Genomic DNA, 23,559 nt, shown 5'->3' with positions numbered 1-23,559 from the left:
GAAGCGGGATGGAATGGGGTATCTACCGGGTCAGGCCAGGGACTGGGAGGGCTTCCTGGGGGAGGTGTTGCTGCAGGGCACTTGGAAGGAGCATAGGACTTGCCAAAGTGGGATTTAGGAAACCTTCCCTACCCCGCCGGGCTGCGTCCTGCCTTATTTTGGGCCAGGGTCTGGGAGGGTCTGGATCTCAGCTGTGTCTCTGTGGGTTACTCAGAAGTTCAGGGCTGGCCGTCCTGCCCTCAAAGTCACCGTGTCTGTTTGTGCAGCCCGGGGGCGGGGCACGCAGCCCTGGAGCCCTGGCCCCTCCCTCCTGCCCCTGTGGTCTAGACCAGCGGCCCTTCCAGAGCTGGCGACAGGACAGGCTGGGGGGAAGGCCGCCCGTCCAAACCCTGCCCGGTAACCAGGCTCGTAGGGCCGTTCTCTCATTCTGGGTGCGGAGACAGCTGGCCACAGCCGGCGGGACGGGCCGCCCAGTGCCCTGCTACCCTCACTCCACCCTCCTGGAACGGCTCGGCCCCTTGGCGCACGGGCCTGAGCTGCCCGGCTGGCCTAGGGCTTGGGTGACCTTGAAACCCTGCTCTGTGCCCCCCGCCCCGGTCTGCTTGTTCTCTGTGTGTGAGTCGGCACAAGGGGCCCCGAGGATCGAGCGCGGAGCAGATGCCCCCCTGCCGCTCTGCTCTGCTGTGTACTCTGGTGCCTGCCACCCGACGGTAGGGCCCAGACCTCGGTGAATTTTCTTCTTCCTGCCTCATTAGACCCGGGTCCTCTCGGGACCAAGGCGGTCACAGCGATTCTGTGGCCTGATTTAACAGTCCCTGCGGGGGGTGGGGGTGGGGGGCGGGTCCCGGAAGGAAGCGGGAGCAGCTGGGCGTGGCCAGGAGAGCTTTCTCTCCCGTCTGGTGAGGGCGTCTCTGAGTCACGTTCTCCCCGCTCGCTTCGCGGACGTGTGGCAGGACGGGCCTGTTTAACATTGCTGCCCTTGCGCTCAGTACATGCCTGACTCCGTGGCCTGGGGGTGGGGGGCGCCTGGGGGGCTCCGTCCGTGAAGCCTCTGCCTTCCGCTCGGGTCATGATCCCGGGGTCCTGGGATCGAGTCCTGCGTCGGGCTCCCTGCCCAGCAGGGAGTCGGCTTCCTCCTCTCTCTCTCTCTGCCCCTCCCACTCACGCCTCTCTCTTGCACACTCCGTCTCTCAAATAAATGAATAAAAATTGTAAAAAAAAAAAAAAAACTATTTAAAACATGAGCACAGGGGCGCCTGGGTAGCTCAGTGGGTTAGGCCACTGCCTTCGGCTGAGGTCATGATCCCAGGGTCCTGGGATTGAGCCCCACATCGGGCTCTCTGCTCGGCAGGGAGCCTGCTTCCTCCTCTCTCTCTCTGCCTGCCTCTCTGTGATCTCTGTCAAATAAAATAAATAAAATAAATAAATAAATAAATAAATAAAATAAAACATGAGCACATATAACATCCCGCGTTTCTCCATGAAAGGTTGGGTCACGTGCGTGGAACCTGCGGTAACGGCTTACAGACCTGCGTCCTACAAAAGCCAGCCTGGAGGTCACCTTCTCCAGGGAGGCACCCTGGCCTTACGAGGCCAAATAAAGTGCTTCTTCCCCAGAAGATTCAAAAGCACACTGGGACAATCTTTGTCACCGTGTCACCATGCCTTCCTGTGTTTGTCCCCCAGCCCCGGAGCTGAGTTACCCCTTAAGGGCAGGCAGCTTGACCTGAGCCCAGCACGCGGGCACAGAGGACGTGTCCGGTGGTCGTGGGGAGGGCCTGAGCCTTCGGTTTTTCCTTTCTGCGGACCTGAGTCGCGGTCCCCGTCCTCGCAGCCTTCACAACACTGCAAAGCGGCTGGTCCTGTCCCCATTCTGCATTTGAAGAAATTAAGGCTCAGAGAGGGTAGGTGACTGGCCTGTGGTCACACAGCAGACGCTACATGACAATGCAGGGACTGAACCCCTGGGCCATCTGCTGCTGTGGCCCAGGACATTCCTCAGGGTCTTACCCGTATGACCCAGCCCAGGGTGGTGGGGTTGTACTGCTTGTACTGCTTAGAAAGTGTCCTGGGAAAAGAGAGAGTTTTGGTGGGGAGCACGGGGCCAGGCAAACCGGGCTCCCTCCAGGACACTCTCAGACGGCAGCCGTGGTCTCGACTTGGTGTGTTCCTACACGGCTTGGTGACCTCGGGCTCCTGTCTTGCCCTCTCTGGGCTCTGCTGTAGGAAGAGCAGCGCCTCCCTCACAGGTTGGGGTGAGGGTCTGCCGAGGTGTGTCCATGTGTCTGTCCCTATGTGCGTCCACCCAGCCCATAGCCGGCTTCTCCTGGCTCCCTGGAGCCCCCCTCCCTGCTGCTCGGCATGGACCGAGGTCAGGAAATGTCCGGTTGGTTTCTGAGTAGCAAGTGAATGGTGGTTCGGCGTCTGGCTTCGCGTCAGACAGCCCGGGGCCAGATCGCACATCCGCGCCTGTCACCAGCAGTGTTTTATGTCCACGGTAAATGCACAGGCTCGCCGGAGGCCGAAAGCAGAGGGTCTGTTTGCCTTTCTTTGATTTTCCTGGGCGGGGGGGGGGCCCTCTCGGAGCAGCTGACTGTAACAGAATCGGGCAGGCAGGTCGGGCCCTGGGGTCTGGGGCGTGAGGGGAGGCGGGTTTCTGCCCCCACTGGGGGGGCAGCGGGCCATTGTGAGGACTGAAATAATTGCTGGGATTTAGCATCTGTTAGGGAGGCTGCCTGTTAGAAAGATGAGCCTGGGGAGGGGGGAGAGGGGAGGTGGAGGGTGGGGGCGGGGCAGGGTGAGCAGGGGTGGGGGCGGGGAGGCCAGGGCCACCTGCGTGCCCGTGTCCGTGTGAGAGGGGAACCTGAGGGTCTCCCTGGAGCGGGGGTCTGGCCCCGGCCCTGGGCCCACCTGCCCTTTCTGATCTGATCCAGGCTGTCCCCCCGAACCCGCCCCGCGTGCACTGTCCCTGGGACAGGGAAAGGCCGTCTCTGAGGCCCGCGAAGGCCCCGTCAGCGCTGAGACCTGGCCTTCTGGTCTTTCAAAACCTGGACGGTGTCTGTGTATTTACTGAGCGCAGGTCCCTGGGCTGTCGTCCCTCTGAACTCCCCCCCCGCCCCCGGGTAACAGGCCACCGCCCCTTACTGAGCGCCTACTGTATACCGGGCCTGTGCCGGTCACTTTCATTAAGGTTGATCCTTCCGACCACCTCGCCTGGGGGGTGAGGTTATTCCTATTTCACAGATGGGGAAACTGAGGCTGGGGTCCTCCTGCCTAGAGTGATGCAGCCAGAGATTGGCAGAGCCCAGGATTCATCTTATACTCGTCCGGCAGCCTCCTCTTGAGGTGGGCAGACTGGTGAGTCCCGCTCTTGCCCCCGGCGACCTGGCATGCTCCCGACTGGCCCGAGGAGGTGGGGACCCGCCAGCTGTCGTCTGGTGCTGCCAAGGGCCGGGACGCATACAGCTTCCGTGGGGCACGGACCTTGAGGATTTCTGTGACCTGTAGCCTCTGATACATTAGAGTGTCCCCGACGTGAGTCTCTGTCAGCCTGAGGGACTGATTGGCAAAGAATCAGGCTGTAATCAGGACCGTGTGACACAAAAACGACATAGAACAGATGGCATTGGCCTCTGCCGATTCGGAAGGTATTTTTGGATTTTGTAGGAATGTGAGACATGGGGCTGGGGTGGGGTCAAGTGTGCCAGGCCCCGGTGGGAGGCCCTCCCCGCTATGGGACACTGTGCCCCAGTTCCGGCTGCCGGGTTGTAGCTGGACACCCAGCAGGCCAGAGGCCAGGATCCTGGTGCAGGCGGCACTCCCGCCTGGTCAGTGTGCGGCACTTGGGAAGCTCTGACACTCGGGGGACTCACACTCCCCTCCCCAGCCACATCTGTCATTTCTTTTTCCTCCCGTCCAGCAGCCGTGGCTGTCAGGGGCACTGGGCCCAGCTGGTCTTGGCATAGACTAATCTGTTCTGAGGGATGCCTGAGACGCATCGGGTGTCCCCTACCCTGTTCAGGAAACTCACTTTTGGAGACGAGGACTTTGCTGAAAAGCCAAGTGACAGTGGGATACCCACGCCCACATTGGCCAGACGTCAGAAGTACTGGGAAGCAGAGCTTGTTACCCGCGCCGATGACCCCACGGTATTCCAGAAGCACCTGTATTTCAGGCGTAACCGCTACCCTGTCCGTCTCCCCACCTGGATGGTGAGGTGCCATCATCCAGTTGCTGGCACAGAGTCCGTCCGAGGAGAGGTATCGATTTAACCAACCAGATGTGATGGGTGTTTTGTTTTATCTTAGTTGCCGAGCTAAGCAAATGTGTTTGATATTACCTTCGTAATATCTTTTGAAGTTTATCTCTTTAAGTAGCCTCTATATGCAACATGGGGCTCGAACCCACGACCCTGAGGTCAAGAGCCTTATGGTCTTCCAACGAAGCCAGCCAGGCAGCCCCATAATTTTGTCTGAGTGAAGAAGAAACCCACTTCTTTGCTGCTGCTTTTATTCCCGTCCCTTCTCGCCATGCACAAAGTGGACGCCATTTTATCGTTTCCAATAATACCAAGAACGTGTGTTTCTTAGGGCTCATTGGCTTGACTTAGAGAACGTTTGCAGAGTGTTTTCATATGTGAGAGAAGGATGAGCGTAGAAAGCACGGGGGTACGAGTGGTCTACGGCCTAGGATGAGGACCCCAGAGGAAGGGAAACTGAGGCCATTAGAGGCAGGTGACTGACCATTCGCTTCTCTGGTCTTCAGTGGGCTTTGGGTAACAGACATCTTACAGAGCAGAGGGAAGGGATGGTGGCTGCGCTTTTTAGATTTTTCTGTTGCAAGTTAAGACACCAGAACACAGCTATTCATCTCGTGTTTCTTGCTGTTTACAGCTATAGCCCTGAGTGAGTCAGAAGAGGTGAGAGGGAGGGGTGCGTGAAGAGGGATCCCCTACGAATGAAGGGTCCTTGTCTTTATTGATTTTGAGGAAGGAAACAGGCTGAGAGCGTGGTCGTGGACATGTGTTGGGGTAATTGCCTTGGGTGTATTCCCAGGGTCCGAGTCTGTGTGGTCATGGCTCCTGTGAGTACAGGGAGAGGGGAGGGACGGCATCATGTCACTTTCACAGGCAGGAACCCCAGGTTCTTCAAGGAGTGCTCACTGTGTGCAGGATTAGAGAGTCTGTGGCCTTTGCCTGAGGGTGTTCCCCAGTCCAGGTAGAGAGCTGCACTCCTGCCAGTTACGGTGTCAGAGGGAAGACATTGAGGCTGGGAGAGCAGCCAGAAAGTTAGGAAGGAAATGCTGGGAGGAAGGGACCTGAGAGGGTAGGAGGGACCTCAGAGCCCCCAGATCTAATAATCCACCAAAATCCCTGGCTGGCCATTCAACGTCATACACACAAGAAAGACCCTGAGGCTTCCAGAGAGGGATGGGAAGTCTGGCAGCCAAAAACCTAAATTCAGCAGCATTCCAGTTGCTGCTCCCTGCTGGAAAGACGGAGTTTGAAGTTTGAGTCCAACCAAATTGACGGTTTGTTAGAACACATATTAGGTAGAAATAACGGAATCTCCGTGATGGATCGTTTGTCACATCTGATGTTCAGTCCAAAGTCATCAGACTTGCCACGAAACAGAAAAAATGTCATATTCAGAAAAAAAAAAGTCAATAGGAACCAGCCTGGGGATGAGCCCGATGTTACAGTCCGCAGCTTTTATTAACACGGTCAGGGACTTCGAGGAAAGTGTGCACAGAGTGAATGAACAGATGGGGAGCCTCAGCAGAGAAGGAGATGCGACGAAGAGAGACACATGAAGATGCTAAAACTGAAGCCCACGGTAGCTGAGCTGAACAGCCACGGATCTGCTTTAATAGAAGATGCTGACGGTAGAGGAGGGAGGTCCACGGAAGGCTTGTTCAGTGGAAGGAAGACACCTGAAGGAACAGAGACAAGAAAATGCCAGCAGAGCCTCAGACATGTGGGGCCATGCCAGGGGTCCAACATACGTGTAACTGGAACCCCAGAAGGAGAAGAGAGAGACAGTGGACCAACATGGTGGGCCCAGACTACCTAAATTCCCCAAACTCTGTGATAAAACTGCAAAATATTGAGAGAAATGAAAGAAGACTTGAAAATGGTGGTGTATATACTATGTTCATGGACTGGGAGAGGATAGTGTTAAGGTGCCTGGTCTCCCAGTGGGCTTTTTTTTTTTTTTTTTTTTGACAAGATTATTGTAAAGTTTCTAGAGAAATACAAAGGACTTTAGGATGGTCATAAACAACTCCATAAAAGAACAAAGCTAGGGACTTAAAGCACCTGGTTTGGGAACTTTCTATTAAAAAAAAAGTGATCAAAACAAATTGCTATTGTCACAGGCATAGGTGAATAGGTTGACGGAATAAGATTATAGAATTCCAGAATAGACCCACCCACACTTGCGTGGGCTGTGGTTTTGGTCAAGGGGATCTAAGTGATCCAGTGAGAAGAAAAAAGCTTTCAGCCAATTGTCCTGAAACTCCGGAATGTCCCCAAAGAGAAACGAACCTCGATCTCTAACCCACACCATGCACGGACATCTTGAGACGGATCAGAGGTCTGAACATAAACACTAAAATGACATAGCTCTTAGAAGGAGAAACAGACCAACCTTGGAATCCTGGAAAACAAAGCCTTCTTAGAGAAGACACAGCGATTTCTTAGATGGGACACGGACAGTCAGGATACCATAGGAGAAAGGTGTGTTAAGTTAAGCTTTTTTTTCTTTAAATGATTTTATTTTTTTATTTTGACAGACAGAGATCACAAGTAGGCAGAGAAGCAGGCAGAGAGAGAAGGAGAAGCAGGCTCCCCGCTGAGCAGAGAGCCCAACACGGGGCTCCATCCCAGGACCCTGAGACCATGACCTGAGCCGAAGGCAGAGGCTTTAACTGAGCACCCAGGCTCCCTGCCATTTTTTTTTTTCAATTAAAAATGAATGTTTTTCAAAAAGACACCACTCAGAAAATCAGTAGGCAAAGCCAGAGACTGGGAAAAGAAATTCATGAAACATACCTGACATGAAACTCGTGTGGAGAACACGTAAGAGTTCTGTTTCTTTCTCAATAAGAAGAAGGCAGCTAGCATTTAGAAATGGAGGGAAGTCTCCAGCAGGCCTTGCACAAAGGGCGATGCACCAATGTCCAGAAGTACGCGGGAAAGTCCTCAGCGTCTGGCCATCGGGGACATGCAGAACGCGAGCGCGGCGATGTGGGTGGAGGAGGGGCCCCGTGCGGGCGGTTGGCCGTGCCTGCACCGGGTGACCCTGAGGCCCCTCTCCAGGCCTCCTTCGAGTGATTTTCATTCGTTTCATCAGCTCTTAGGAACGGTCACGGGCCCCCCACATCTTTACCCCGCCCGCCAGAGCAAAGCCGATGTCGGTCTCCAGACGCTGTCCGTGGCCTCAGCTGCCTTCGAGGTGTCTAATTTAGCAGCCCAGAAGCGGCCCTTTCTCCCCTCGGTTCCACGCTGTCAGAATTCTCGACAGTGGCTTTGTCAGCAGGCTCGCTCTGCTGCACGATCGAAATCGGGGGTGGCTCATCACCCCCCACCCCCACCCCCCAGCCAGATGGAACCCTCGCCGATACTTGCCTGGACACCCGCTAATGTGGCGGGCTGGGCTTCCGGAGCCGTTTCCTGTGGGGACAGGCCCTGGAGAGGCAGGGGAGGTGACCTGTGTCAACGCGAGTGACCCACCCAGGGGGAGGGCCTCTGAAGCGGTGGGTTCCTGCTGGGTCCGAGCAGGGCCCTGTCCCCGCCGGGGCACTGCCCTGCACTGCGGCGCCCTCCGCCTCCGGGGGTGGGGAGGTGAGAAAGGAGAAGTGTTTTGCAGGTTCCTGACAGGTGTGTTAGGGCAGAAGGGCCCAGCGGTGGCGATGGTTATTGCGTCTCCGTGCTGGTTCCCATGTCCGCGTGCTGGTTATGGTGTCCGTGTGGTGGTCACCGCGTCCGTGTGCTGGGCTAGCGCGGTGCGACCTTTCCCTGCCCCCTCTCCTTCCCAGGTCGTCGGCTGCCTGTGGGGGTCTCATCAAGTCGAACTGGCTCCCTGACCCGCCGTGCGAGCCTCCCTCCCCGCAGAGGGAAGCCCACATGTGTCCTCTCAGTCATGCTTGGTCTCATGGGAGGCACCGGGGCTTTGGGGAGACCCCCTCTGGCTGACTGCAGAGCCCTTTCCTGAGTACAGACTCTCCTTCCCTATCTCAAGTAGATCTGGAGCGATCGACCCCGCCCCCCCACCCTTCCAGCCCGTCCGATGACAAGCCGGGTTTGGGGCAAGGCCAGAAACCCATTCATCAGAGCTGCTGGGTAGCCCTTCTGCTCTCTCTGTCCCCTGCTGCCCCCGGCCCTGAATTCTGGCTGCCCGGTGCTGTGGGGAGGGGAGGTGCTCAGCCAAATCGCTGTGCCTTCTGGAAATCAGCTTTGCCGGGTGCTGCTTTGAGCCTGGGCTCTGAGATGTGTCCCAACCCATGCGGGGCTGGCACGGGCTCCCAGGGCAGGCTGGCCCCCGAGGACGACCTGCCCTGAGGAGGGACCGCACGCCGGACTGCAGAGCTTGTCCGCGTGGGGCCCAGGGCCTAGTGGCCTCGCTTCATGTGGCTGGATTGGCTCCTGTGCTGATGCGAAATGATTGCTGGGCACCTGCTGTCCATCGGGAACGGTGCTCAGAAGGGGTTAAGGGGTTGGGTTTTGTCCAGGGAAGAGACAGGCTCATCCACAGACGCTTAGAAAACAATGGCAGATCCAGCGAGAAGGATGCGCTTTGTATGGGAAGACTGAGGGGAGTGGGTCCTGGATCACAGCCTGGGCTGGGGGTCCCCGAGGGCCTCCTGGAGGAGGTGTCCTAGGCTCCAATTCTGGCTGGGCTGAGGGGACAGCTGGTTGAAGTAGAACCAGCGTGGTCAGGAGCGAAACAAGGTTGGAGCATAGAGTGGGTGGTGATTTCCTTACCCTGTGCTCGCAGCCGCATCATAAGCTCTGTGACCCTCTCTACTCACGTTGCTCCTTACCAGCGGGTAGGGAAGGTGTCCATGTGTGAGCTCTGCCCCTAGACCCGCACACCCCCGCTGCAGGCGCTGGGGGTGCCTGGGGTGGGCCGAGAGCTCCCGGGGCTCCCGGTCATGGGAGGGGCGCTGTGAGTCCCCAGCATTCGCTAAAGGGTGGAGACGTGGGGGTGTGGTCACCGTAGGTCCTAGAAGCAGGGCAGGCAGAGCATGAGGGAAGGCTGTCCATGCTGCCCGGTCTAAACACAGAGAAGCCCTGGGAGGCAGGTGCGCCACCCCATGCTGCGGACCAGAAGATGGAGGCCCAGTGGGAGGGGCTCGCGCCAGTCCTGACCCAGCTGTCCCCTGGGAGGCCCCCTGGGCCGCATCCCCGCGCAGACCTGGCTGGACCCTCCCTTCCGTGCGCCTGACCTGCTTCCCTCCCGCGCAGCGAGCATGACCTCGGGGAGGACATCTACGACTGCGTCCCGTGCGAGGACGAGGGCGACGACATCTACGAGGACATTATCAAGGTGGAGGTGCGGCAGCCCATGGTAAGCGCCCCTCGCCCGCAGCAGGGCCCCGCTCTGGGAGCCCCGGGTCTCCAGGGGGCGGGGGACTCTCCAGGGCAGAGGGAGCTCCTGAGGCCGCACCCCAGCCCTTCCCGGCCCCCACGGGCTTCCTCCCTGTCCTCGGGCCAAGGCCTCCCTCTACGGGGCGTTCCGAGGAGCCAGGTGGACTCTGCTATCCCGGGATTCTCCGGCGTGTGTGCTGGATCCCAAGTCCCTCCTGCCCGGGGGGTCTGAAAATAGCTGCTCAGCTGCCCGGAGCGAGCACCGCTTCACTCCTTTGTGCGGAAGCAAGGAGACGGCCGTTGGCGCAATTAGCCAGCTGTGCGTCTTCCGTGCGGCGAGGGTATTTATTTCCGAGCCGACGTTGGCTGATCATCTCTCGGACACCAGTGTGCTGCCGGGCGGGCTTATTGCTGGCAGCTGCTGTGCGGAGGGTAGGGCCCCGTCGAGCTGGGATGGCGAGGTTGGGGCCCTGGACGAGAGGGGAGAGGGGGACAGGCCTTGACCCCCCGCCCCCAGGCTCCTGGGCGATGGTCCACGCGCCGCTTGCCGACTGCGGAGGCTTGTGATGCTGTTGGCTCTCCCTGAGGAAATGGGAGGAGTTTCTCAAGAAGCAAATTGCAGTGTTTTCCCTCAGTGCGGGAGTATCCGGCGGGGGGTGGAGAGACAAAGCTGGGGCGACAGCTCCCCAGCGAGGCCTTCCGGAGAGGCCCGTCCCTCCCTGGTGGCACCTGCCCTCCACCAGCATCACGCCAGGAGAGGCACAGGGAAACGTGACAGTGGGGTTCACAGCCCCCTAACTCTGCTCTTCGGAGCGGAAAGGGTTTCTCGTCATGCTCCTGAAGGGTCTGAGGGGTCCCCGCCATTCCCAGGGGTCTCTCTGTGACCCCAGGTCTGCCCAGGGCCAATGCTGCCCTTCCCCCAGGCAGCCTCGTAGTGGGGCAGCCGTGCCCCTGAGCCGGTCCAGGGGGCCAGTTACAGGGCTGGAAGGCCAAGCCGTTGCCCCACGGACGGAGATCCTCTGCTCTGCCCAGAGAGCCCCCACTCTGTGTCCATCCTGTAGAGACCCCGGCCCGGGGGGGGGGGCTGTCCCCAGAGCCTGCTGCTGTCCCTGGTCCTGAAGCCCCTGGAGCACGCAAGACCCGGGCTGTTTGCAGGACCTGTGGGGGCTGCGGGGAGACAGGCTGGCATCCCCCCCGCCCAGCTCCGCTCCATGTCCCGACCGCGCTCCGTGCTGCTGCTCATGCTGTCCTGGCCGTCTGGCGGGGTGGGCCTCTGCCTCCTGCCTGTCCTCCGAGATAAAGCAGGGGGTTTTACTTCCTCCCTGGTCATGTCCGGAGCATTCCGAACAGGCTAGGCAGAAGGTAGACGGAGACCTTTGCAAAGGACGATAAAGCCGGAGGACGGCAGGTGCCGCGCTCAGAGCCCACACGCGAAGAAGGGCCGGGCACTGTCCCTCCCCACGCAGCCAGGCTGATGCTCGGGCTCGTGGGCAAAGGGCTGTGACGGGCTGTGACGGGATCCTGGGGCTGTGGGGGAAAGGCGGACGGGTGCTCCGGAGCACAGCCCGGGTGACGAGCTGACGCTGCTAACTGGTTCTGTCTGTGATTGCTCCCCCCACGCTTTCAGATCAGATACATGCAGGTAAGCTGGTCAGTTCTGCCAGCGCGTCTTCCTCCGCCTCCCAGAGAGGTCTCGGATCTCTTGGGAAAAGCCCGGGACCCTGTCCTCAGTGAGATGCTGTCAGACCCATGTTTTTACACTTGGCTTTAGGGGGATTGTGGGCCCCCAAGACTCCCTGAAGCCCTGAGGGCAGCAGAGTAGTGCCCAGAGCACTGGGGCGTGGGAAGGAGCCCTGGGGAGCCTCCAGCCTGATCTGGGCCCCCCTGGGTGATGGGCCCCATTCGGCATGTTTCTTTGGAGCCCTCGGGCACAGCAAACTCCTGGGGCCTTTCTTAGGGGAGGAGGATGGGGTTAGGGCAGATAGCTATCCGCGTGGCGTGGCGTGTGGCCCAGCCCCAGTTCCCCAAAGCCTCACTTAGGGACCCACGTAGTTCACTCAGCCCAAAGGACACAAGGAGAGGGTCTGGAAATCCAGAGCGCCTCTAACAGTGGCCCCCCGGCAGCTTCTTGCCCCATCCCCGTGGCCACACAGGTTCCTGGCCAATCCTGCCTCTGGCCACGTTTCCCCCAGAGATGGCGGGCAGGCCCTGTCACAGAAGTGTGTCCCTGGTGACCCCTGCCATTGAATTGGCCCCTCAGGACCCGAGGTGGGGGCCAGAGGACCCTGGGAAAGCCCAGCCCTGCAGTAACAGGTTGGCGCTGAGTAAGCAGACACGGGTCCCCGGGGAGCGGGTCAGAGCCTTTCCCTGAGCACATAGTAGGTGCTTTAAGTATGCCACACCTGTTGTCTATGCTGGGGGGGCTGACTCCTGAGGGCCCCACGCTGGTCTGGTAAAATTCAGAGCAGGGCAGCGGGGGCGCGGATTCTAGAATGTTCCGTGCCATTCTCCAAGTTGTCACTAGTTCACGCCACACACGCACCCCCCGTGCCTCAGTCTCCTCATCTGCAGAAACGGGGAGGGAGGGTTTGAGCCCCCTTCCGTCTCCTATCTCGGCCCCCCGGGTGACTCCCGGTGACCGCACGGCCAGGCCTGGCTCATGCCTTGTGTCCTTCCTGTAGAAAATGGGCATGTCTGAGGATGACAAGAGGAACTGCTGCTTGCTGGAGATCCAAGAGACCGAGGCCAAGTACTACCGGACCCTGGAGGACATCGAGAAGGTGGGTGTGGCCCCGCCCCTCCTGGTGCCACCGGTCCCTGGGGCACGGCTGTCACCAGGCACCCCCTGCCCTCTGCTGCTCACACAGGCCGTGGGCTCCGGCTGGCCAGTGTCCTCGTGGGCTGTGTCGCTTGGCCCCAGTCCCACGTCCCAGCCCTCGGACCTCAGCTTGGCCTGGGACCGTCCTGAGCTAGTCCCTGCAGCTCCTTCCCGCCGAGCTGGGCCTCGTCACGGCTTCCGCTCCTGACTGCACCGGGCTAAGCTCCTGCTGTATACTCTGTCCTGCAGGCTGGGCGCTAGGTTAAGCGCTTTGTGTATACCTTCTCCCCTAAGGCATTCTCTGCCCTTAGCTTCCCGCTCTGTAAATTGGTGGCTGTGAGCGTCCTGCCCCTGGGACGCACGCCCCATGACGTCAGCCTGTGGAGCCCCCACGGCAGACCCTGTGCTCCCCTGAGTGACCGGTCGGTCCTCTCTCCCTGCTGGCCTCCTGAGCGCCTTGAGGACCCCGGAGGGGCCTTCTCCTGCCCCACCCCCTCTGGCTTCCCGCGGACACATTTCCCTGTCACTTGAGAACCCTTGGTGCCGACTGCTGGTGCTTCCTGGCTGAAAATCCGTCCTTGTCTTTAAGGTGGAAGCTCCCTGGCTCTTCTTGCTTGAAGTATAGGGCCACGTGCGGCCACGACTGGGGAGCTTCTCGCCGGGGGCCTAGGGTCCCCTCGGCCCCCGGTCCTGCCCAGGCCTCAGAATGACATTTCCCCGGCTCCTGCCTCAGCCAGCCCCGGGTGCCTGCCCCGCCACTGGCCTTTCTGCAAACATACCAGCCCCTCCGGCCGCTTGCTCTCCACCCGCCTGTCCCTGGGGAGTCCCCCTCCTCCGCCAGTCCCAGCCCCCACGTCACAGGCGAGAACACCCAGTCACCGGCCGGGGCCGGTCTGCGTCGGGTGCAGGGAAAACTGCTTGGCCGAATGCAGCGGCCGCCCACCTGCTGTTCCATCCCTGACCAAGGAGAGTGTGAGGGGCCAACGTCCTGTAAGGAGAGGGTGGCAGGTCCTGGCCGGCCAGGCCTCTGGGGCACGAGTTGACTGTTTGCCACGCGCATGTCTCCTTGGAGGCCAGGCCTGAAGGACTCTGGAGGGACCCCTCCCTGCCACGGTGGGGCTTCTGGGGTCGGCGGCACCTCTTTGGATGGCAGGTTTAGGGCCGCACTCAGGGATCTGAGTGCCGGGCGAGAAGGGAGGCCCTGCTGGGCTCACCTCTCTGGCCTCAGTTTCCTGAAACGTCTCCAACAGTTGTATCGGCACCAGCCCGGGTGGCAGTGGGTTGACGTCCAGCCCGTGGGATACGACGGGGCTTTGCCCGTGCGGAGGGTGTGGGCGCGTGGCTCCGCCGTCCCCGCCCTGCGCTCTCCCGTGCCGTTCTTAACCTGCAGCAAGAAGCCCGCGTCTCCCTAGAGAGCAGGGGTCCGCCAGTGACACTGAGCCCCAGGGGTGCTCTGGGCCTGCCTTACCGCCCCACGGAGAACCCCTGCCCCTGCGTCTTGGGGAGGTCGTCAGAGCCTCTCTCCCCCACTGGCAACTGTGGCCTCGAAGGGGGCTGGTACCCTCCAAGAGGGCTGACGGTGGGGGCTTTCCTGTTCCAGAACTACATGACGCCCCTGAGGCAGGTGCTGAGCCCGGCAGACGTGACCGCCATCTTCATCAACCTGGAGGTAAGGGCTCCAGGCGGCGGGCTCCCCGTGACTGTCCCCGCGAGCCCTGGGGAGGGGCGTCCCTGCCGGGGACCTGGTTGGCTGGTGCTACGGGATGCTGTTCGGACTGGCAGAGAGGAAGGGAGTAACCACCCTTTCCTCTGAGGGTTTTGGCCTCAGGAGACAGGAGGTTTCTGGAAGCTTCTCCAGCCTGCTGTCTGTGCTGGGGAGTGTCACTCAGATGCAGGTGCCCTGGAAGGGGTTTGAGCTTTTTGTCGGCAGCTGGAGAGCAACGGGTACCCTCTGGCCCTCTGAGGAGAGCCCTTCACCTCTTGGCACACGTGCACATGGACGCAGGAAGGTGATGCCCCGTGAGGAGGCTCACCCTGACACGGCCAGCAGAGCGGGGAGGGGTCGGCAGAAGGCTCCAGAAGCTACACGTGGGTGGGCTTCCTCCAGGAGTGCCCGGCAGGTGTGGCGGCTCCTACCGACCTCCCGTGGCCCCTTGCGAGCTCGAGGGGCTGGTGCTGGTCTCCCAGGGGAGACTGAGCCGGACTCGGGGGCTCTAGTGCTCTGTGTCTCCTACACGGAGTCTGTGCTGTGTGTTCACCAGCACAAATGGCCATGGGCAGAGTGGGAGCCGGACTGGGGGCTGTGGGGAGCCAGACTGGGGGCTGTGGGAGCCCTGGAGGGCTGCCTGCCAGTTGTCCAGCCGCTCTGAAATGGGGACAAACATGTGTCCCCATGGAGAGAGTCTGCCCTGGAGCCCCAGACCAGGGCAGAGGGCCCCATGCAGCTGCACCCAGCAGGAGGGTGACAAGGCTGCTGGGCAGCCACAGACCCCGGGGCCGTCTTGGTCCCATTCTGGCCCTGGGTCCTGTGCTGGTTTGGCAACCCCGTGTCCGGACAGGCCGTGCAGGTCCCTTCACGTGCCCGGCATAAAGTGGGATGAGACCCTGGTGTTTGCGCGGGGACGCGTGCCGGCGCCGGCCCCTCCCACGCGTGTCTGTAATTGCACCAGGAGGGAGCGACTCGGGAGCGCGTGGCTTTCCCGGCCTGGCGCACCCGTTCACGCACGGTTGCTGGTTCTTCCCAGGACCTGATCAAGGTACATCACAGCTTCCTGCGGGCCATTGACGTGTCCATGATGGCGGGGGGCAGCACGCTGGCCAAGGTCTTCCTCGATTTCAAGGAAAGGTGAGTGGCAGGCCCACCTTGGCTACCCCTCCCCGTCTGCGGAGCCACAGTCCTGCGCTGGGGCGGGCAGAGCTGGCCGGTTGGGGTTTTCTCAGGTGCAAGTCTCGTGGGGACGTTCCCAAGGCCCGTGGCTGTGGCCCTGCAAACCCGCGTCCTCACTTGTAAACCGAGAGAGCTGCCCACCTGCCATCACAGCCTGGAGGAATGTCCCCCGGAGGCCTCCTGAGGGCTCCACCAGCTTCCTCTGCCTCTGCCTGGGAATCTTCTCCCCAGCACAGTGCACCTGACCCCAGGCATCCGGCACCTGGGCATCGCCCCTCTAGCTCCAGGCCCGGGTGGCCGCTGCTTGAAGGCAGAAGCCAAACCTGTCCCCGCAGGGCTGAGTACGGCGCTTCTGGGGGTCTGGGCTCCTTGGCTCAAGGCCACTTCTCTGCTTCCTTGCCTGTGTATGTCACGGGACCTTGATTTCCTAGGGATGAGGATGGCATCTGTGCCATGTGGTGTTGCGAGGGTCATGCCTGTGCCGCAAACGTGGCTATGTGTCCACTGAGGGCTTCGATGGCTGGGCAGACAGGGGCCCAGGCCAGGTGGATGGGCTGGGGGGCTCTCAGCGGCAGCTGGAGGCACAGCTGCTCAGCTGCCCTGACATAACCCAGCCCCAGTCCCCAGTGTGGGGAGACGGCACTCCTGGCACCAAGGAGGGCAGTCCTGGGTCCTTCCATAGTGCCCCGGTGTTCTCCACGTCTCTGTGGCATCAGGCAAATGTTCGCGAAGCCTGAGGGGACATATACCTGCATGTCAGGCGGCCTCTCTCCTCCCCATGGCGTCCAGCTGGTCCGGCCACGTCCAGACGCACAGATACTGCCGGGCTGCCTACGGCCAGAGGTCAGCCCGCAGGAATCACGCCCCTGATCGCGGCTCTGCCGACTGCCCAGGCCCCTGGACAAATGTTGTCAACGGAGGGTGACCACTCATTAGAAGCCAACATGGGATCCTTTTTAAAGAAGAAAGACTGTCAGAGGCCTCCATGAAGCTATTTGGTTGTTTGCTTTAAGGCTCTCTGTGTGTAACCCCGACGGACAGAGGGGTATAGAGCCGCCTTCGGTGCTCCAACATGTCCTGTGGGAGCCCAGCGGGTGAGGACTGGGATTCTGGAAGCTTCTGAGTCGACGCAGGGGCAGCTGTCAGGACGGCTCTGCCGGCTCTTTGTCCCCGTATCTCTTCATGGAGCCTGGGTAGCCGCATCTTTGCAGCCGGGACAAAGTCCGATGCCATGAAGCCCCGGCCGGGTGCTGGTGCTGCGGGAGCGCCCACCGCAGCGGTCTGGCCGCTGAAGTCGCGAGAGGACTCTTGGGGGACTATGCCCTGCCTTCTGCCCTCAGGCTCTGAAGAAGGCGCCAGAAGGTTCTATCTTGAGGGCTCTTGCGCCCGGCTGCTCACCAAAGCCAGCTGGGGGCTCGTTAAGAATGCCGGTGCTGGCTCCGCTCTGCGGGGTCTGGGGGGAGGCCCTGCGGCGGCCAGTTGGGAGCCTGATCCACCTTGTCGTCAGTGGGGGGACCGTCAGGTGACCGTCGGCTCCGCTCACGTGCCGTCCAGGCCAGGCAGCCTGTCCCCGGGCTGGATTCCAGGTGCCTTCTCCTGTGGGCGCCTGCCTGAGGGGCTTCGCCTGCATACGCCGTGACCAGGCAAGGACCCCTGAGCCCACTTTCTGGGGGCCATGGGCTGGGTCCCCGGCAGGTGTGAGGGAGCAGGCAGTGCCGGAGCACAGGGGGTGGATGTGAGTCCGCTGGCGGCCCCAGGGGCAGGGGGCAGGCCGGCTCCCTTCCCCGCCCCCTGCCACAGCAATGTTTTCCTCCGACCTGGCTGCAGGCCCGTGGGGGGCGTGGGGGGCAACTCAGGCTGGAGCCATCAGACGCGCCCTCGTCCCGGAGGCAGGCCCACTGCACACATCTCCTCTGCCCAGAGCGGGGGGGAGGCCACGGACCACGCAGGGCTGCCTCTTAGGCCTGTGGACCTGCCCCCGGGGCAGCAGTGAGGGGTTGGGTGGCCAGGGGACAGACGGACAACCTGCCCTTCCCTGGGATCCTCCACGTGCCGGGCCCGCCCTTAACAAGGCCACCAGCCTCTGCGCACAGCTTTGGGCCTCCCCTGACTCTTGGGCTTTGCTCCAGTGGGGAGGACTGTCATTTCTACCCGGCAGGCCTCGGGGGCCGGGCTCAAGTCGGGGCCCATTTGGGGAAGGGCCTGGTTGCGTCCTGTTGGAGTTCACTGGCCCAGTCCCTGTAGTCTGTCCCCACATCCGTCTTTTCTGCCCCTTTGCCTCCTAATTTCTGAGTCTACGGTCCTGAGGCTCATTTATACACCGAGTCCACAAGCATTTATAGAGCGCCTGTTGTGTACGGAACAGAACAGCCTCAGCTCTCACTGGGCAGGGAGGGACAGGAAGGAATGAGAAGCAAGTTCACGGACAAAGGAAGCGGGAGGTCGGGAAGAGGGAGAGGAGTGGGGTGCTGAGGACCAGGCTGAGAGACAAGGAGCCGCGAGGTGGGGGGAGCAGAAGCCGCCGGGAGGGCCCCGGGGTGAGGCCGGAGCAGGAACTGGCGGAGACCAGAGGAGCAGACGCCGAAGTGGGCCAAGAGGAGGTTATCCAAGGTGTGACCCGAGGCTTCTGTAGCAGACTGGAAGGCCAAGGTAGGGACTTAGATTTTTTTTTTATGAGGGTAGGAGGAAGCCACTGAGGAATTCTCAGGACAGGACCCGGCAGCTCATCGCAGATCAAGGGCAGAGTAGCATCCAAGTGTGGTATGATCAGAACCGAGTGGCAGAAGATAATCACCTCCCTCTTTTTGGAGCTAATACTTCCATTAATGCAGTCAATATAACCCTTGTTCTCAGACAAAGCAGATGCTCCTCTTAGCCATGGCCTGAGGGGACAAGCCCTCGCGGAGGGAAGGTTTGCATCTTGCAGATGTGAATGTAACAGAGAGCCACGTGGTTTTCATCTGTGGCTGGGGTCGGCCAAGCTGGGTCAGCGGGTCAGGCCAAAGGACTACCCAGGGGACCCTCCACAGCCACTTTGTGGCCCGCGAGAAGGTGGGATCTAGCTCTTAGGAGGAACTCCCCGGAGCCTTGCCCAAGTGCTTCCAAGAAGAGCAGGCATCAGGATAAGGCGAAAGGCAAGTCCCCGCCCGCCCAGGTCCCAGGAGCCTTGAGAGGAAGGCTTTGCCACAGCCCGGCGCTCTGTGCTGTGCGCTCTCGGCCGCGGAGGGTGTCCGGCCGGGTGACACGGCCGCTGGTTGTCTTTCGCCCACGGGCCAGGGTGTCAGGGAAGCTGGGTGACCCCGTCAGCGCTTTCCGGGGAGAGCCCCCCGTGTCCAAGCTCCTCGAGCCCCGTGAGGCCCTCTGCCCTGGAGAGGCTCTGGCCCCCCTCCTTCCAGGCCTTGCCCAGATGGGGAAGTCGGGGATTGGAACAGCAGCGGCGGACTCACTGTCCCATGTCTTTGGTGCGTACCCGGGAACGCTTCCTGTGTCCGGGACCCGCTCTGGCCCGGTCCGTGGGCACCGTGGGAGTTTGGAGTTCGTGACAAGGAACAGGGGATCCAGTCAGGAGACGGGCGGGTCTCCCCCGCCGCCCTGCACACTCACGTCTGCCCCTGGAGTGGGATCCGAGTTGCGTGTTCAGGAAGTTTCACGACACCGTCATGCGGACACACACAGCAGGGTTGGGTCACTCGCCGGTGCACGAGTGAGGGGCCCGGAGGCTGACTCCGTGCGTTCAGAGGACAGAACAAGATGCCGGTGCGCCGAGCCAGCGGGGCCGGGGGTGCAGGAACGCGGGACATACACCGCTCGCTCTGAGACCTCGAACCGTGAACGAAGCCCCGTGCATGTGTGTGTTGCTTTAATTCCAAAAGCTGGGTAATTTTTCTCAACACTACAAGATGCTGTGCTTAGACTTGAGGCCTGCGAGTCTCGCTACGTTAGCTGCTTCCCTGTGTGGCCCGCGGCAGGGCCCGGAGCGTGCGCTGTGGATGGCGGTGAGACGCCTGACGGTCCCGACAGAAATGGTCCCTCTCAGTTCTGGGGCCAAAATACACGTGTGGGCAGGGTGGCACGTCCTCTGGAGCTCTAGGGGAGGAGGGTTCCTGCCTCTGCCAGCTGCTGGTGGCCCCCGGTGTCCCTTGTCTTGTGCCCCCGCCCAGGTCTCTGCTCGGCCCTCATGCAGCCCGTCTCCATCTCAGGCCGCCTACGGGGTTGGCGGAGGTGAACGAGAGCTCAGTCCTGGGGTGGCCCGGGTCTCCAGCATGTGGGGACCAGAAGACTGGTCTGGGGGACCCGTGGATGCACATAGGGGTCTGGCCTCGATGCTCCCTTGCTGGGCGACCTTAGAAGTCATGTCACGTCTCAGAGCCTCAGGGACACTGTTGAGTAAGTTTTGGGAGGCCGGGCTGAGCTGGGGTGCGAGTGTGCGCCCTGGTCCCGCCTCCTTCTGCTCTCTTCCCCGCTGGGCCCCCCTGCTTGCCAGGAACCACTATGGCTGCACTGCCCGTGGTCAGGCAGGTGGGGTGTGGCCGTGGCCACTCAGCCACGTGTCGGGCCCCTGAGCAGACCAGGCCTCCAGGCTGGATGCCGGGATATGGGGACAGATGGACCCGACTGCGGAGCTCAGAGCCGCGTGGAGAGGGGGATGGCCCGCTGCTGCCTCTGACTCGACTTAGCACAGGCCTGTGCCCAGAGGCCCCCAACCCATCTCCTTGCTTTTCTGTCTCTCTTCGCTAGACCCAGGGACACAGTTGGGAGGGGAAAGGCTGCAGAGCTAGAAATGATAGGGCAGGGTTTTGAGGGCTGAGTAGAAGCTTGCTCGCTGGAGAAGGTTGCAAGTACAGTGCGGGGCTCCGGGGTGCGCTGTGAGGACAGCGGGACCCACTCTCCATCCGCCGTCTTCGCCACAGACCTGGGGCCGAGATGAGCCAGGGTGTGCTGACGTGGAGGGGGGCCCCTGAGGCTGCCTGGGCCGGCTCCAGCGCCGCGGGCCCCGTGCTTAGGAGAAGCCGCACAGACTTCCCTCCTTGGGCGCAGCAGGGCTGTCGCCAGGTCTGCTCATTCAGAGCAACTGACGGGAACCCTGGAGTCTCCAGGCTCCCAGATGCTCCCAGACACGATGAGATTTAATCAGCTTTTATACTCCGATTTTCAACTGAATAACAGGCTCGTTTAAGCGGAAACCGGGGCTCAGGTTCTCATGCAAAGCGTGCCTGGCTGGAGTGTGGCAGGGTGCGGCCGTGGCACCTTCTGCTTGACCGCGGCAGGGAAGGTGGGCTTCAGTGTGAGGCCCGGGGCCAGGGCCGCCCCCCGTTGGAGTCCTGGAATCTCAACCTCTCCATGCTGGGGAGCCTCATGCACACAGGTCCAGTGTGGCCTGGACGCGGGCGGGAGCCGGGAGGGGCTCCACCACGAGCCGTCTGCGCCCACCTTGGGGCCGCTCTGAAGTCACAGGCTCGCTGGGTTGGAAACACGCTCCGAGCTTGCCCCCCAGGAGGCAGTGTCCACAGCAGACAGAGAAGCGGCCTGAGCCCATCTGGACTCATCCCAGAGACCGTCCCCAGCTCCCAGAGCCAGGCCGGGAGTGGCCTCTGGATGTTTGCTCTCCCACCGCCTCCCTGGCAGGGGTGTCACCAGAGACCTTGGATGGGGCCCAGCCTCCCGAAGATGCTGCGTTGGCAGCCAGGCCCTCGCCTGTTATCAGCGGGTGACTCTCAGCAAGGTCACCGGGGCCTCAGTTTCCCCACCTGAAGAATGATGCTGATGGCCCCTCCCTTTATAAATGGGTGAAGGGCTCAGGATGGTGTGTGTGACACACTGGGCACGAGCCGCTCCCAGAGGTGCTAGCTGTGGCCGTCGTGGTCCTACCGGGCCGACTCTATTCGTGCGACAGGATCGTCACAGCCGGAGTGTCAGGCTAGTGACCCAAGGCCTGGAGAGCACTGGGCTCCTGGTGCCAGGGGCTCGGTCTGTGAAGTCTGCGGGGGCGGTCAGCCATGGTGTCCGAGGGTGTCGGGGGCAGGAGAGAGTGGCCTGAGGCTGCTCCCCGCACCCCCGGGCCTGCGCAGCCTTGTCCATCCCCTGCCGTGCAGCGTTCGGGGCTGACGTCCCCGTGTCCCGAGAGAGGGGGTGCCTGGGAATCAGGCGGAGAGCGTCGGTGTCACGTGGAAGCCACAAGGACTGACCCCCGGGTCCCCATGCCCTGAAATGTCAGCCTGGGACCACCACCCCAGGCAGGCGCAGAGCCAGGATGGGCCTCAGTGCTTAGAGCCTGCCGGCAGGAGTCGGAACCTTCCAGGGGTCCCCCAGCTCTGGGGAGGCAGGGGCTTCTCTCCTGGCCGGCTTCGGCCTTCCCAGGGGCAGGATGGGGTGGCGGTGAGGAGCCCATCCCAACCCCAGTCCTGACCTGAGAGAGACCCAAGAAGGGGGACCTCCTTGGCTTCGGGAGAGCGGGGGAGCCCCTTGTTCCCAGCGTCTCGGCAGCTCTCCTGCCTGGCACTGTTTCGGGAGCAGAGAGGGCAGCTACGTGGAAAGAGCAGAGCCACGAAGCGGGTTGACGTGAGGAGCCGTCACGGGGGACACCCGTTCGCCGCACACGTGCAGCGTCCTCCGCGGGGGCCTCCGCGCGGCCCGCAGCCGCGGCGGCTCGTTAAGCTGCGCCCGTGCGCGCGCTCGCTGTTCCAGGCTGCTGATCTACGGGGACTACTGCAGCCACATGGAGCACGCGCAGAACACGCTGAACCAGCTCCTCGCCGGCCGGGAGGACGTCCGGCAGAAGGTCGAGGTGAGGGCGTCCCGGCTGCTGCCCCGCTCACCGCCCCTGCCTCGCCCACGGCTGGGGTAGTGATGGGACAGTCTCTGGAGACGCTTTTCTCGGGGGGTTTTCTCCCTGTGCACTTGTGGCGGGGACGCAGGTGCAGGTCACCGTCCCAGGCCCGAGTTCCCTGCGTGCAGCCGACGCAGACCCCTGGGGCCAGATCCAGTGCACCAAGGGGCGATGAGTGACCCCCGAGCCCGGCCGATGCAGACCCCTGGGGACCGCAGGAGATGGATGTTTGCTGGGAGCCCAGGAACCTCCCTCCCAACACTGTCCCCACCCCAGGCTCAGGGCCAATCTCTGACGCTTGTCCAAGCGCCCATGTGGGCCCCTCTCCGGGACCCCTCCCCCATCTCCCTTGCCGGGGGCAGCTGAGCTGCTCCCCAAGGCGGCGATGCCTGTGTCCCGTCCAGCCGGTCAACCTTTCCAGGGTGAATCTTGGTGCAGGGACCCTTTGCTCTCGCAATGCTGGGGGACATGTGCCCTGGAGACGCGTGATGCCCATGTGTCTGGGAAGTCAGTGGGGAGCCCTTGGTTCCTGGGGGTGGCCCTGCCTCGTGTGAGAGGGCTTCCCTGAGGATGCCGAGGCTGGCCGGGGCTGGCTCTGAATCCGAGAGCCCTCAGGTGCCTGCTGGAGACACCTGGGCTACAGAGTGGCCGTGGGACCCTGCCCGCCCTCGGGGGAGCCCGTCCATGTGTGTGCACCTGCTTTGGGAAGGGCCTGCAGGACATGCTGCCCGTTTGGGGAGCTGGGCCAGGGAGGGACCGGACACCTGGGCCCCAGGTCAGGGCTGAGGTCCGCCCCTGCCCACCGCCTCCGCTGCGGGACGGGAGCGTTGGGGTCCAGCAGCCCAGGCCGGCGTCTTCATCCCCTGCTGCTCTCCTGTTGCCAGGAATGCACGCTGAAGGTCCAGGACGGGAAGTTTAAGCTTCAAGACCTGCTGGTGGTCCCCATGCAGAGGGTTCTCAAATACCACCTCCTCCTGAAGGTGAGGCTGTGCGCGTGCTCCGGGGCCGCCTGCCGCGGCGGGGACGGGCCGTCTTGGGCCGGCGTGAGAGAAGAGCCAGCACATCCGTCCTCATGGCCTGGGTGGCATCTGTCAGGACGGGGCTTCACCGGAAACGGACAAAGGGAAATTGGGATGGAAATCCGTGAGCGAGCCGAAAACTTGAGACAGAAACGTGTCCCCAGATCAGGAGTGAGAGTGGCCTGGTGGGGGTCACTTCACCTAGTCTCTGAGCCTCCTGGTAGCCACGGTGGAAATGGCCAGACAGGCCTGGGGGAGCGACGCTGGTGTCTGCCAGGGGTTCACCCGTCACCGGTAGCCCAGAGCCTGGCTTCATGCTGCTTTAAAGGGCTCCCCGTTCGCCAGCAGGTTTGGGGACACCCCCTCGCGAAGCAGTGTGTCCCCTGGGTGAGGGCTTGCTGTCTGTGCTGGGTTGGGCTG

The 23,559-nt window shown here is 61.8% G+C and overlaps 1 protein-coding gene across 8 annotated transcripts in view; it reads left to right on the top strand.

Annotated features, from left to right (window-relative positions):
• Nucleotides 1–23,559, top strand: part of VAV2 (vav guanine nucleotide exchange factor 2) — a 147,697-nt gene that overhangs the window by 97,373 nt on the left and 26,765 nt on the right. For 4 of the 8 annotated variants that reach the window (XM_045082863.1, XM_045082868.1, XM_045082864.1 and 1 more), the window contains 7 exons: nucleotides 9,467–9,569; nucleotides 11,217–11,231; nucleotides 12,271–12,369; nucleotides 14,008–14,076; nucleotides 15,152–15,252; nucleotides 21,979–22,078; nucleotides 23,005–23,100. In XM_045082863.1, coding sequence (XP_044938798.1) covers nucleotides 9,467–9,569; nucleotides 11,217–11,231; nucleotides 12,271–12,369; nucleotides 14,008–14,076; nucleotides 15,152–15,252; nucleotides 21,979–22,078; nucleotides 23,005–23,100 — 583 coding nt within the window. The remainder of the gene's footprint in view (nucleotides 1–9,466; nucleotides 9,570–11,216; nucleotides 11,232–12,270; nucleotides 12,370–14,007; nucleotides 14,077–15,151; nucleotides 15,253–21,978; nucleotides 22,079–23,004; nucleotides 23,101–23,559) is intronic. The other 4 variants (XM_045082862.1, XM_045082865.1, XM_045082867.1 and 1 more) reach the window with 1 other exon arrangement.

This window comes from Mustela putorius, unplaced genomic scaffold, assembly GCF_011764305.1.
Source record: "Mustela putorius furo isolate JIRA1106 unplaced genomic scaffold, ASM1176430v1.1 tig00000596_pilon_pilon_pilon, whole genome shotgun sequence".
Taxonomy (NCBI): domain Eukaryota; kingdom Metazoa; phylum Chordata; class Mammalia; order Carnivora; family Mustelidae; genus Mustela; species Mustela putorius.
The sequence above is the reverse complement of the archived record's forward strand: the minus strand, read 5'-3'. Positions and strand labels throughout refer to the sequence as shown.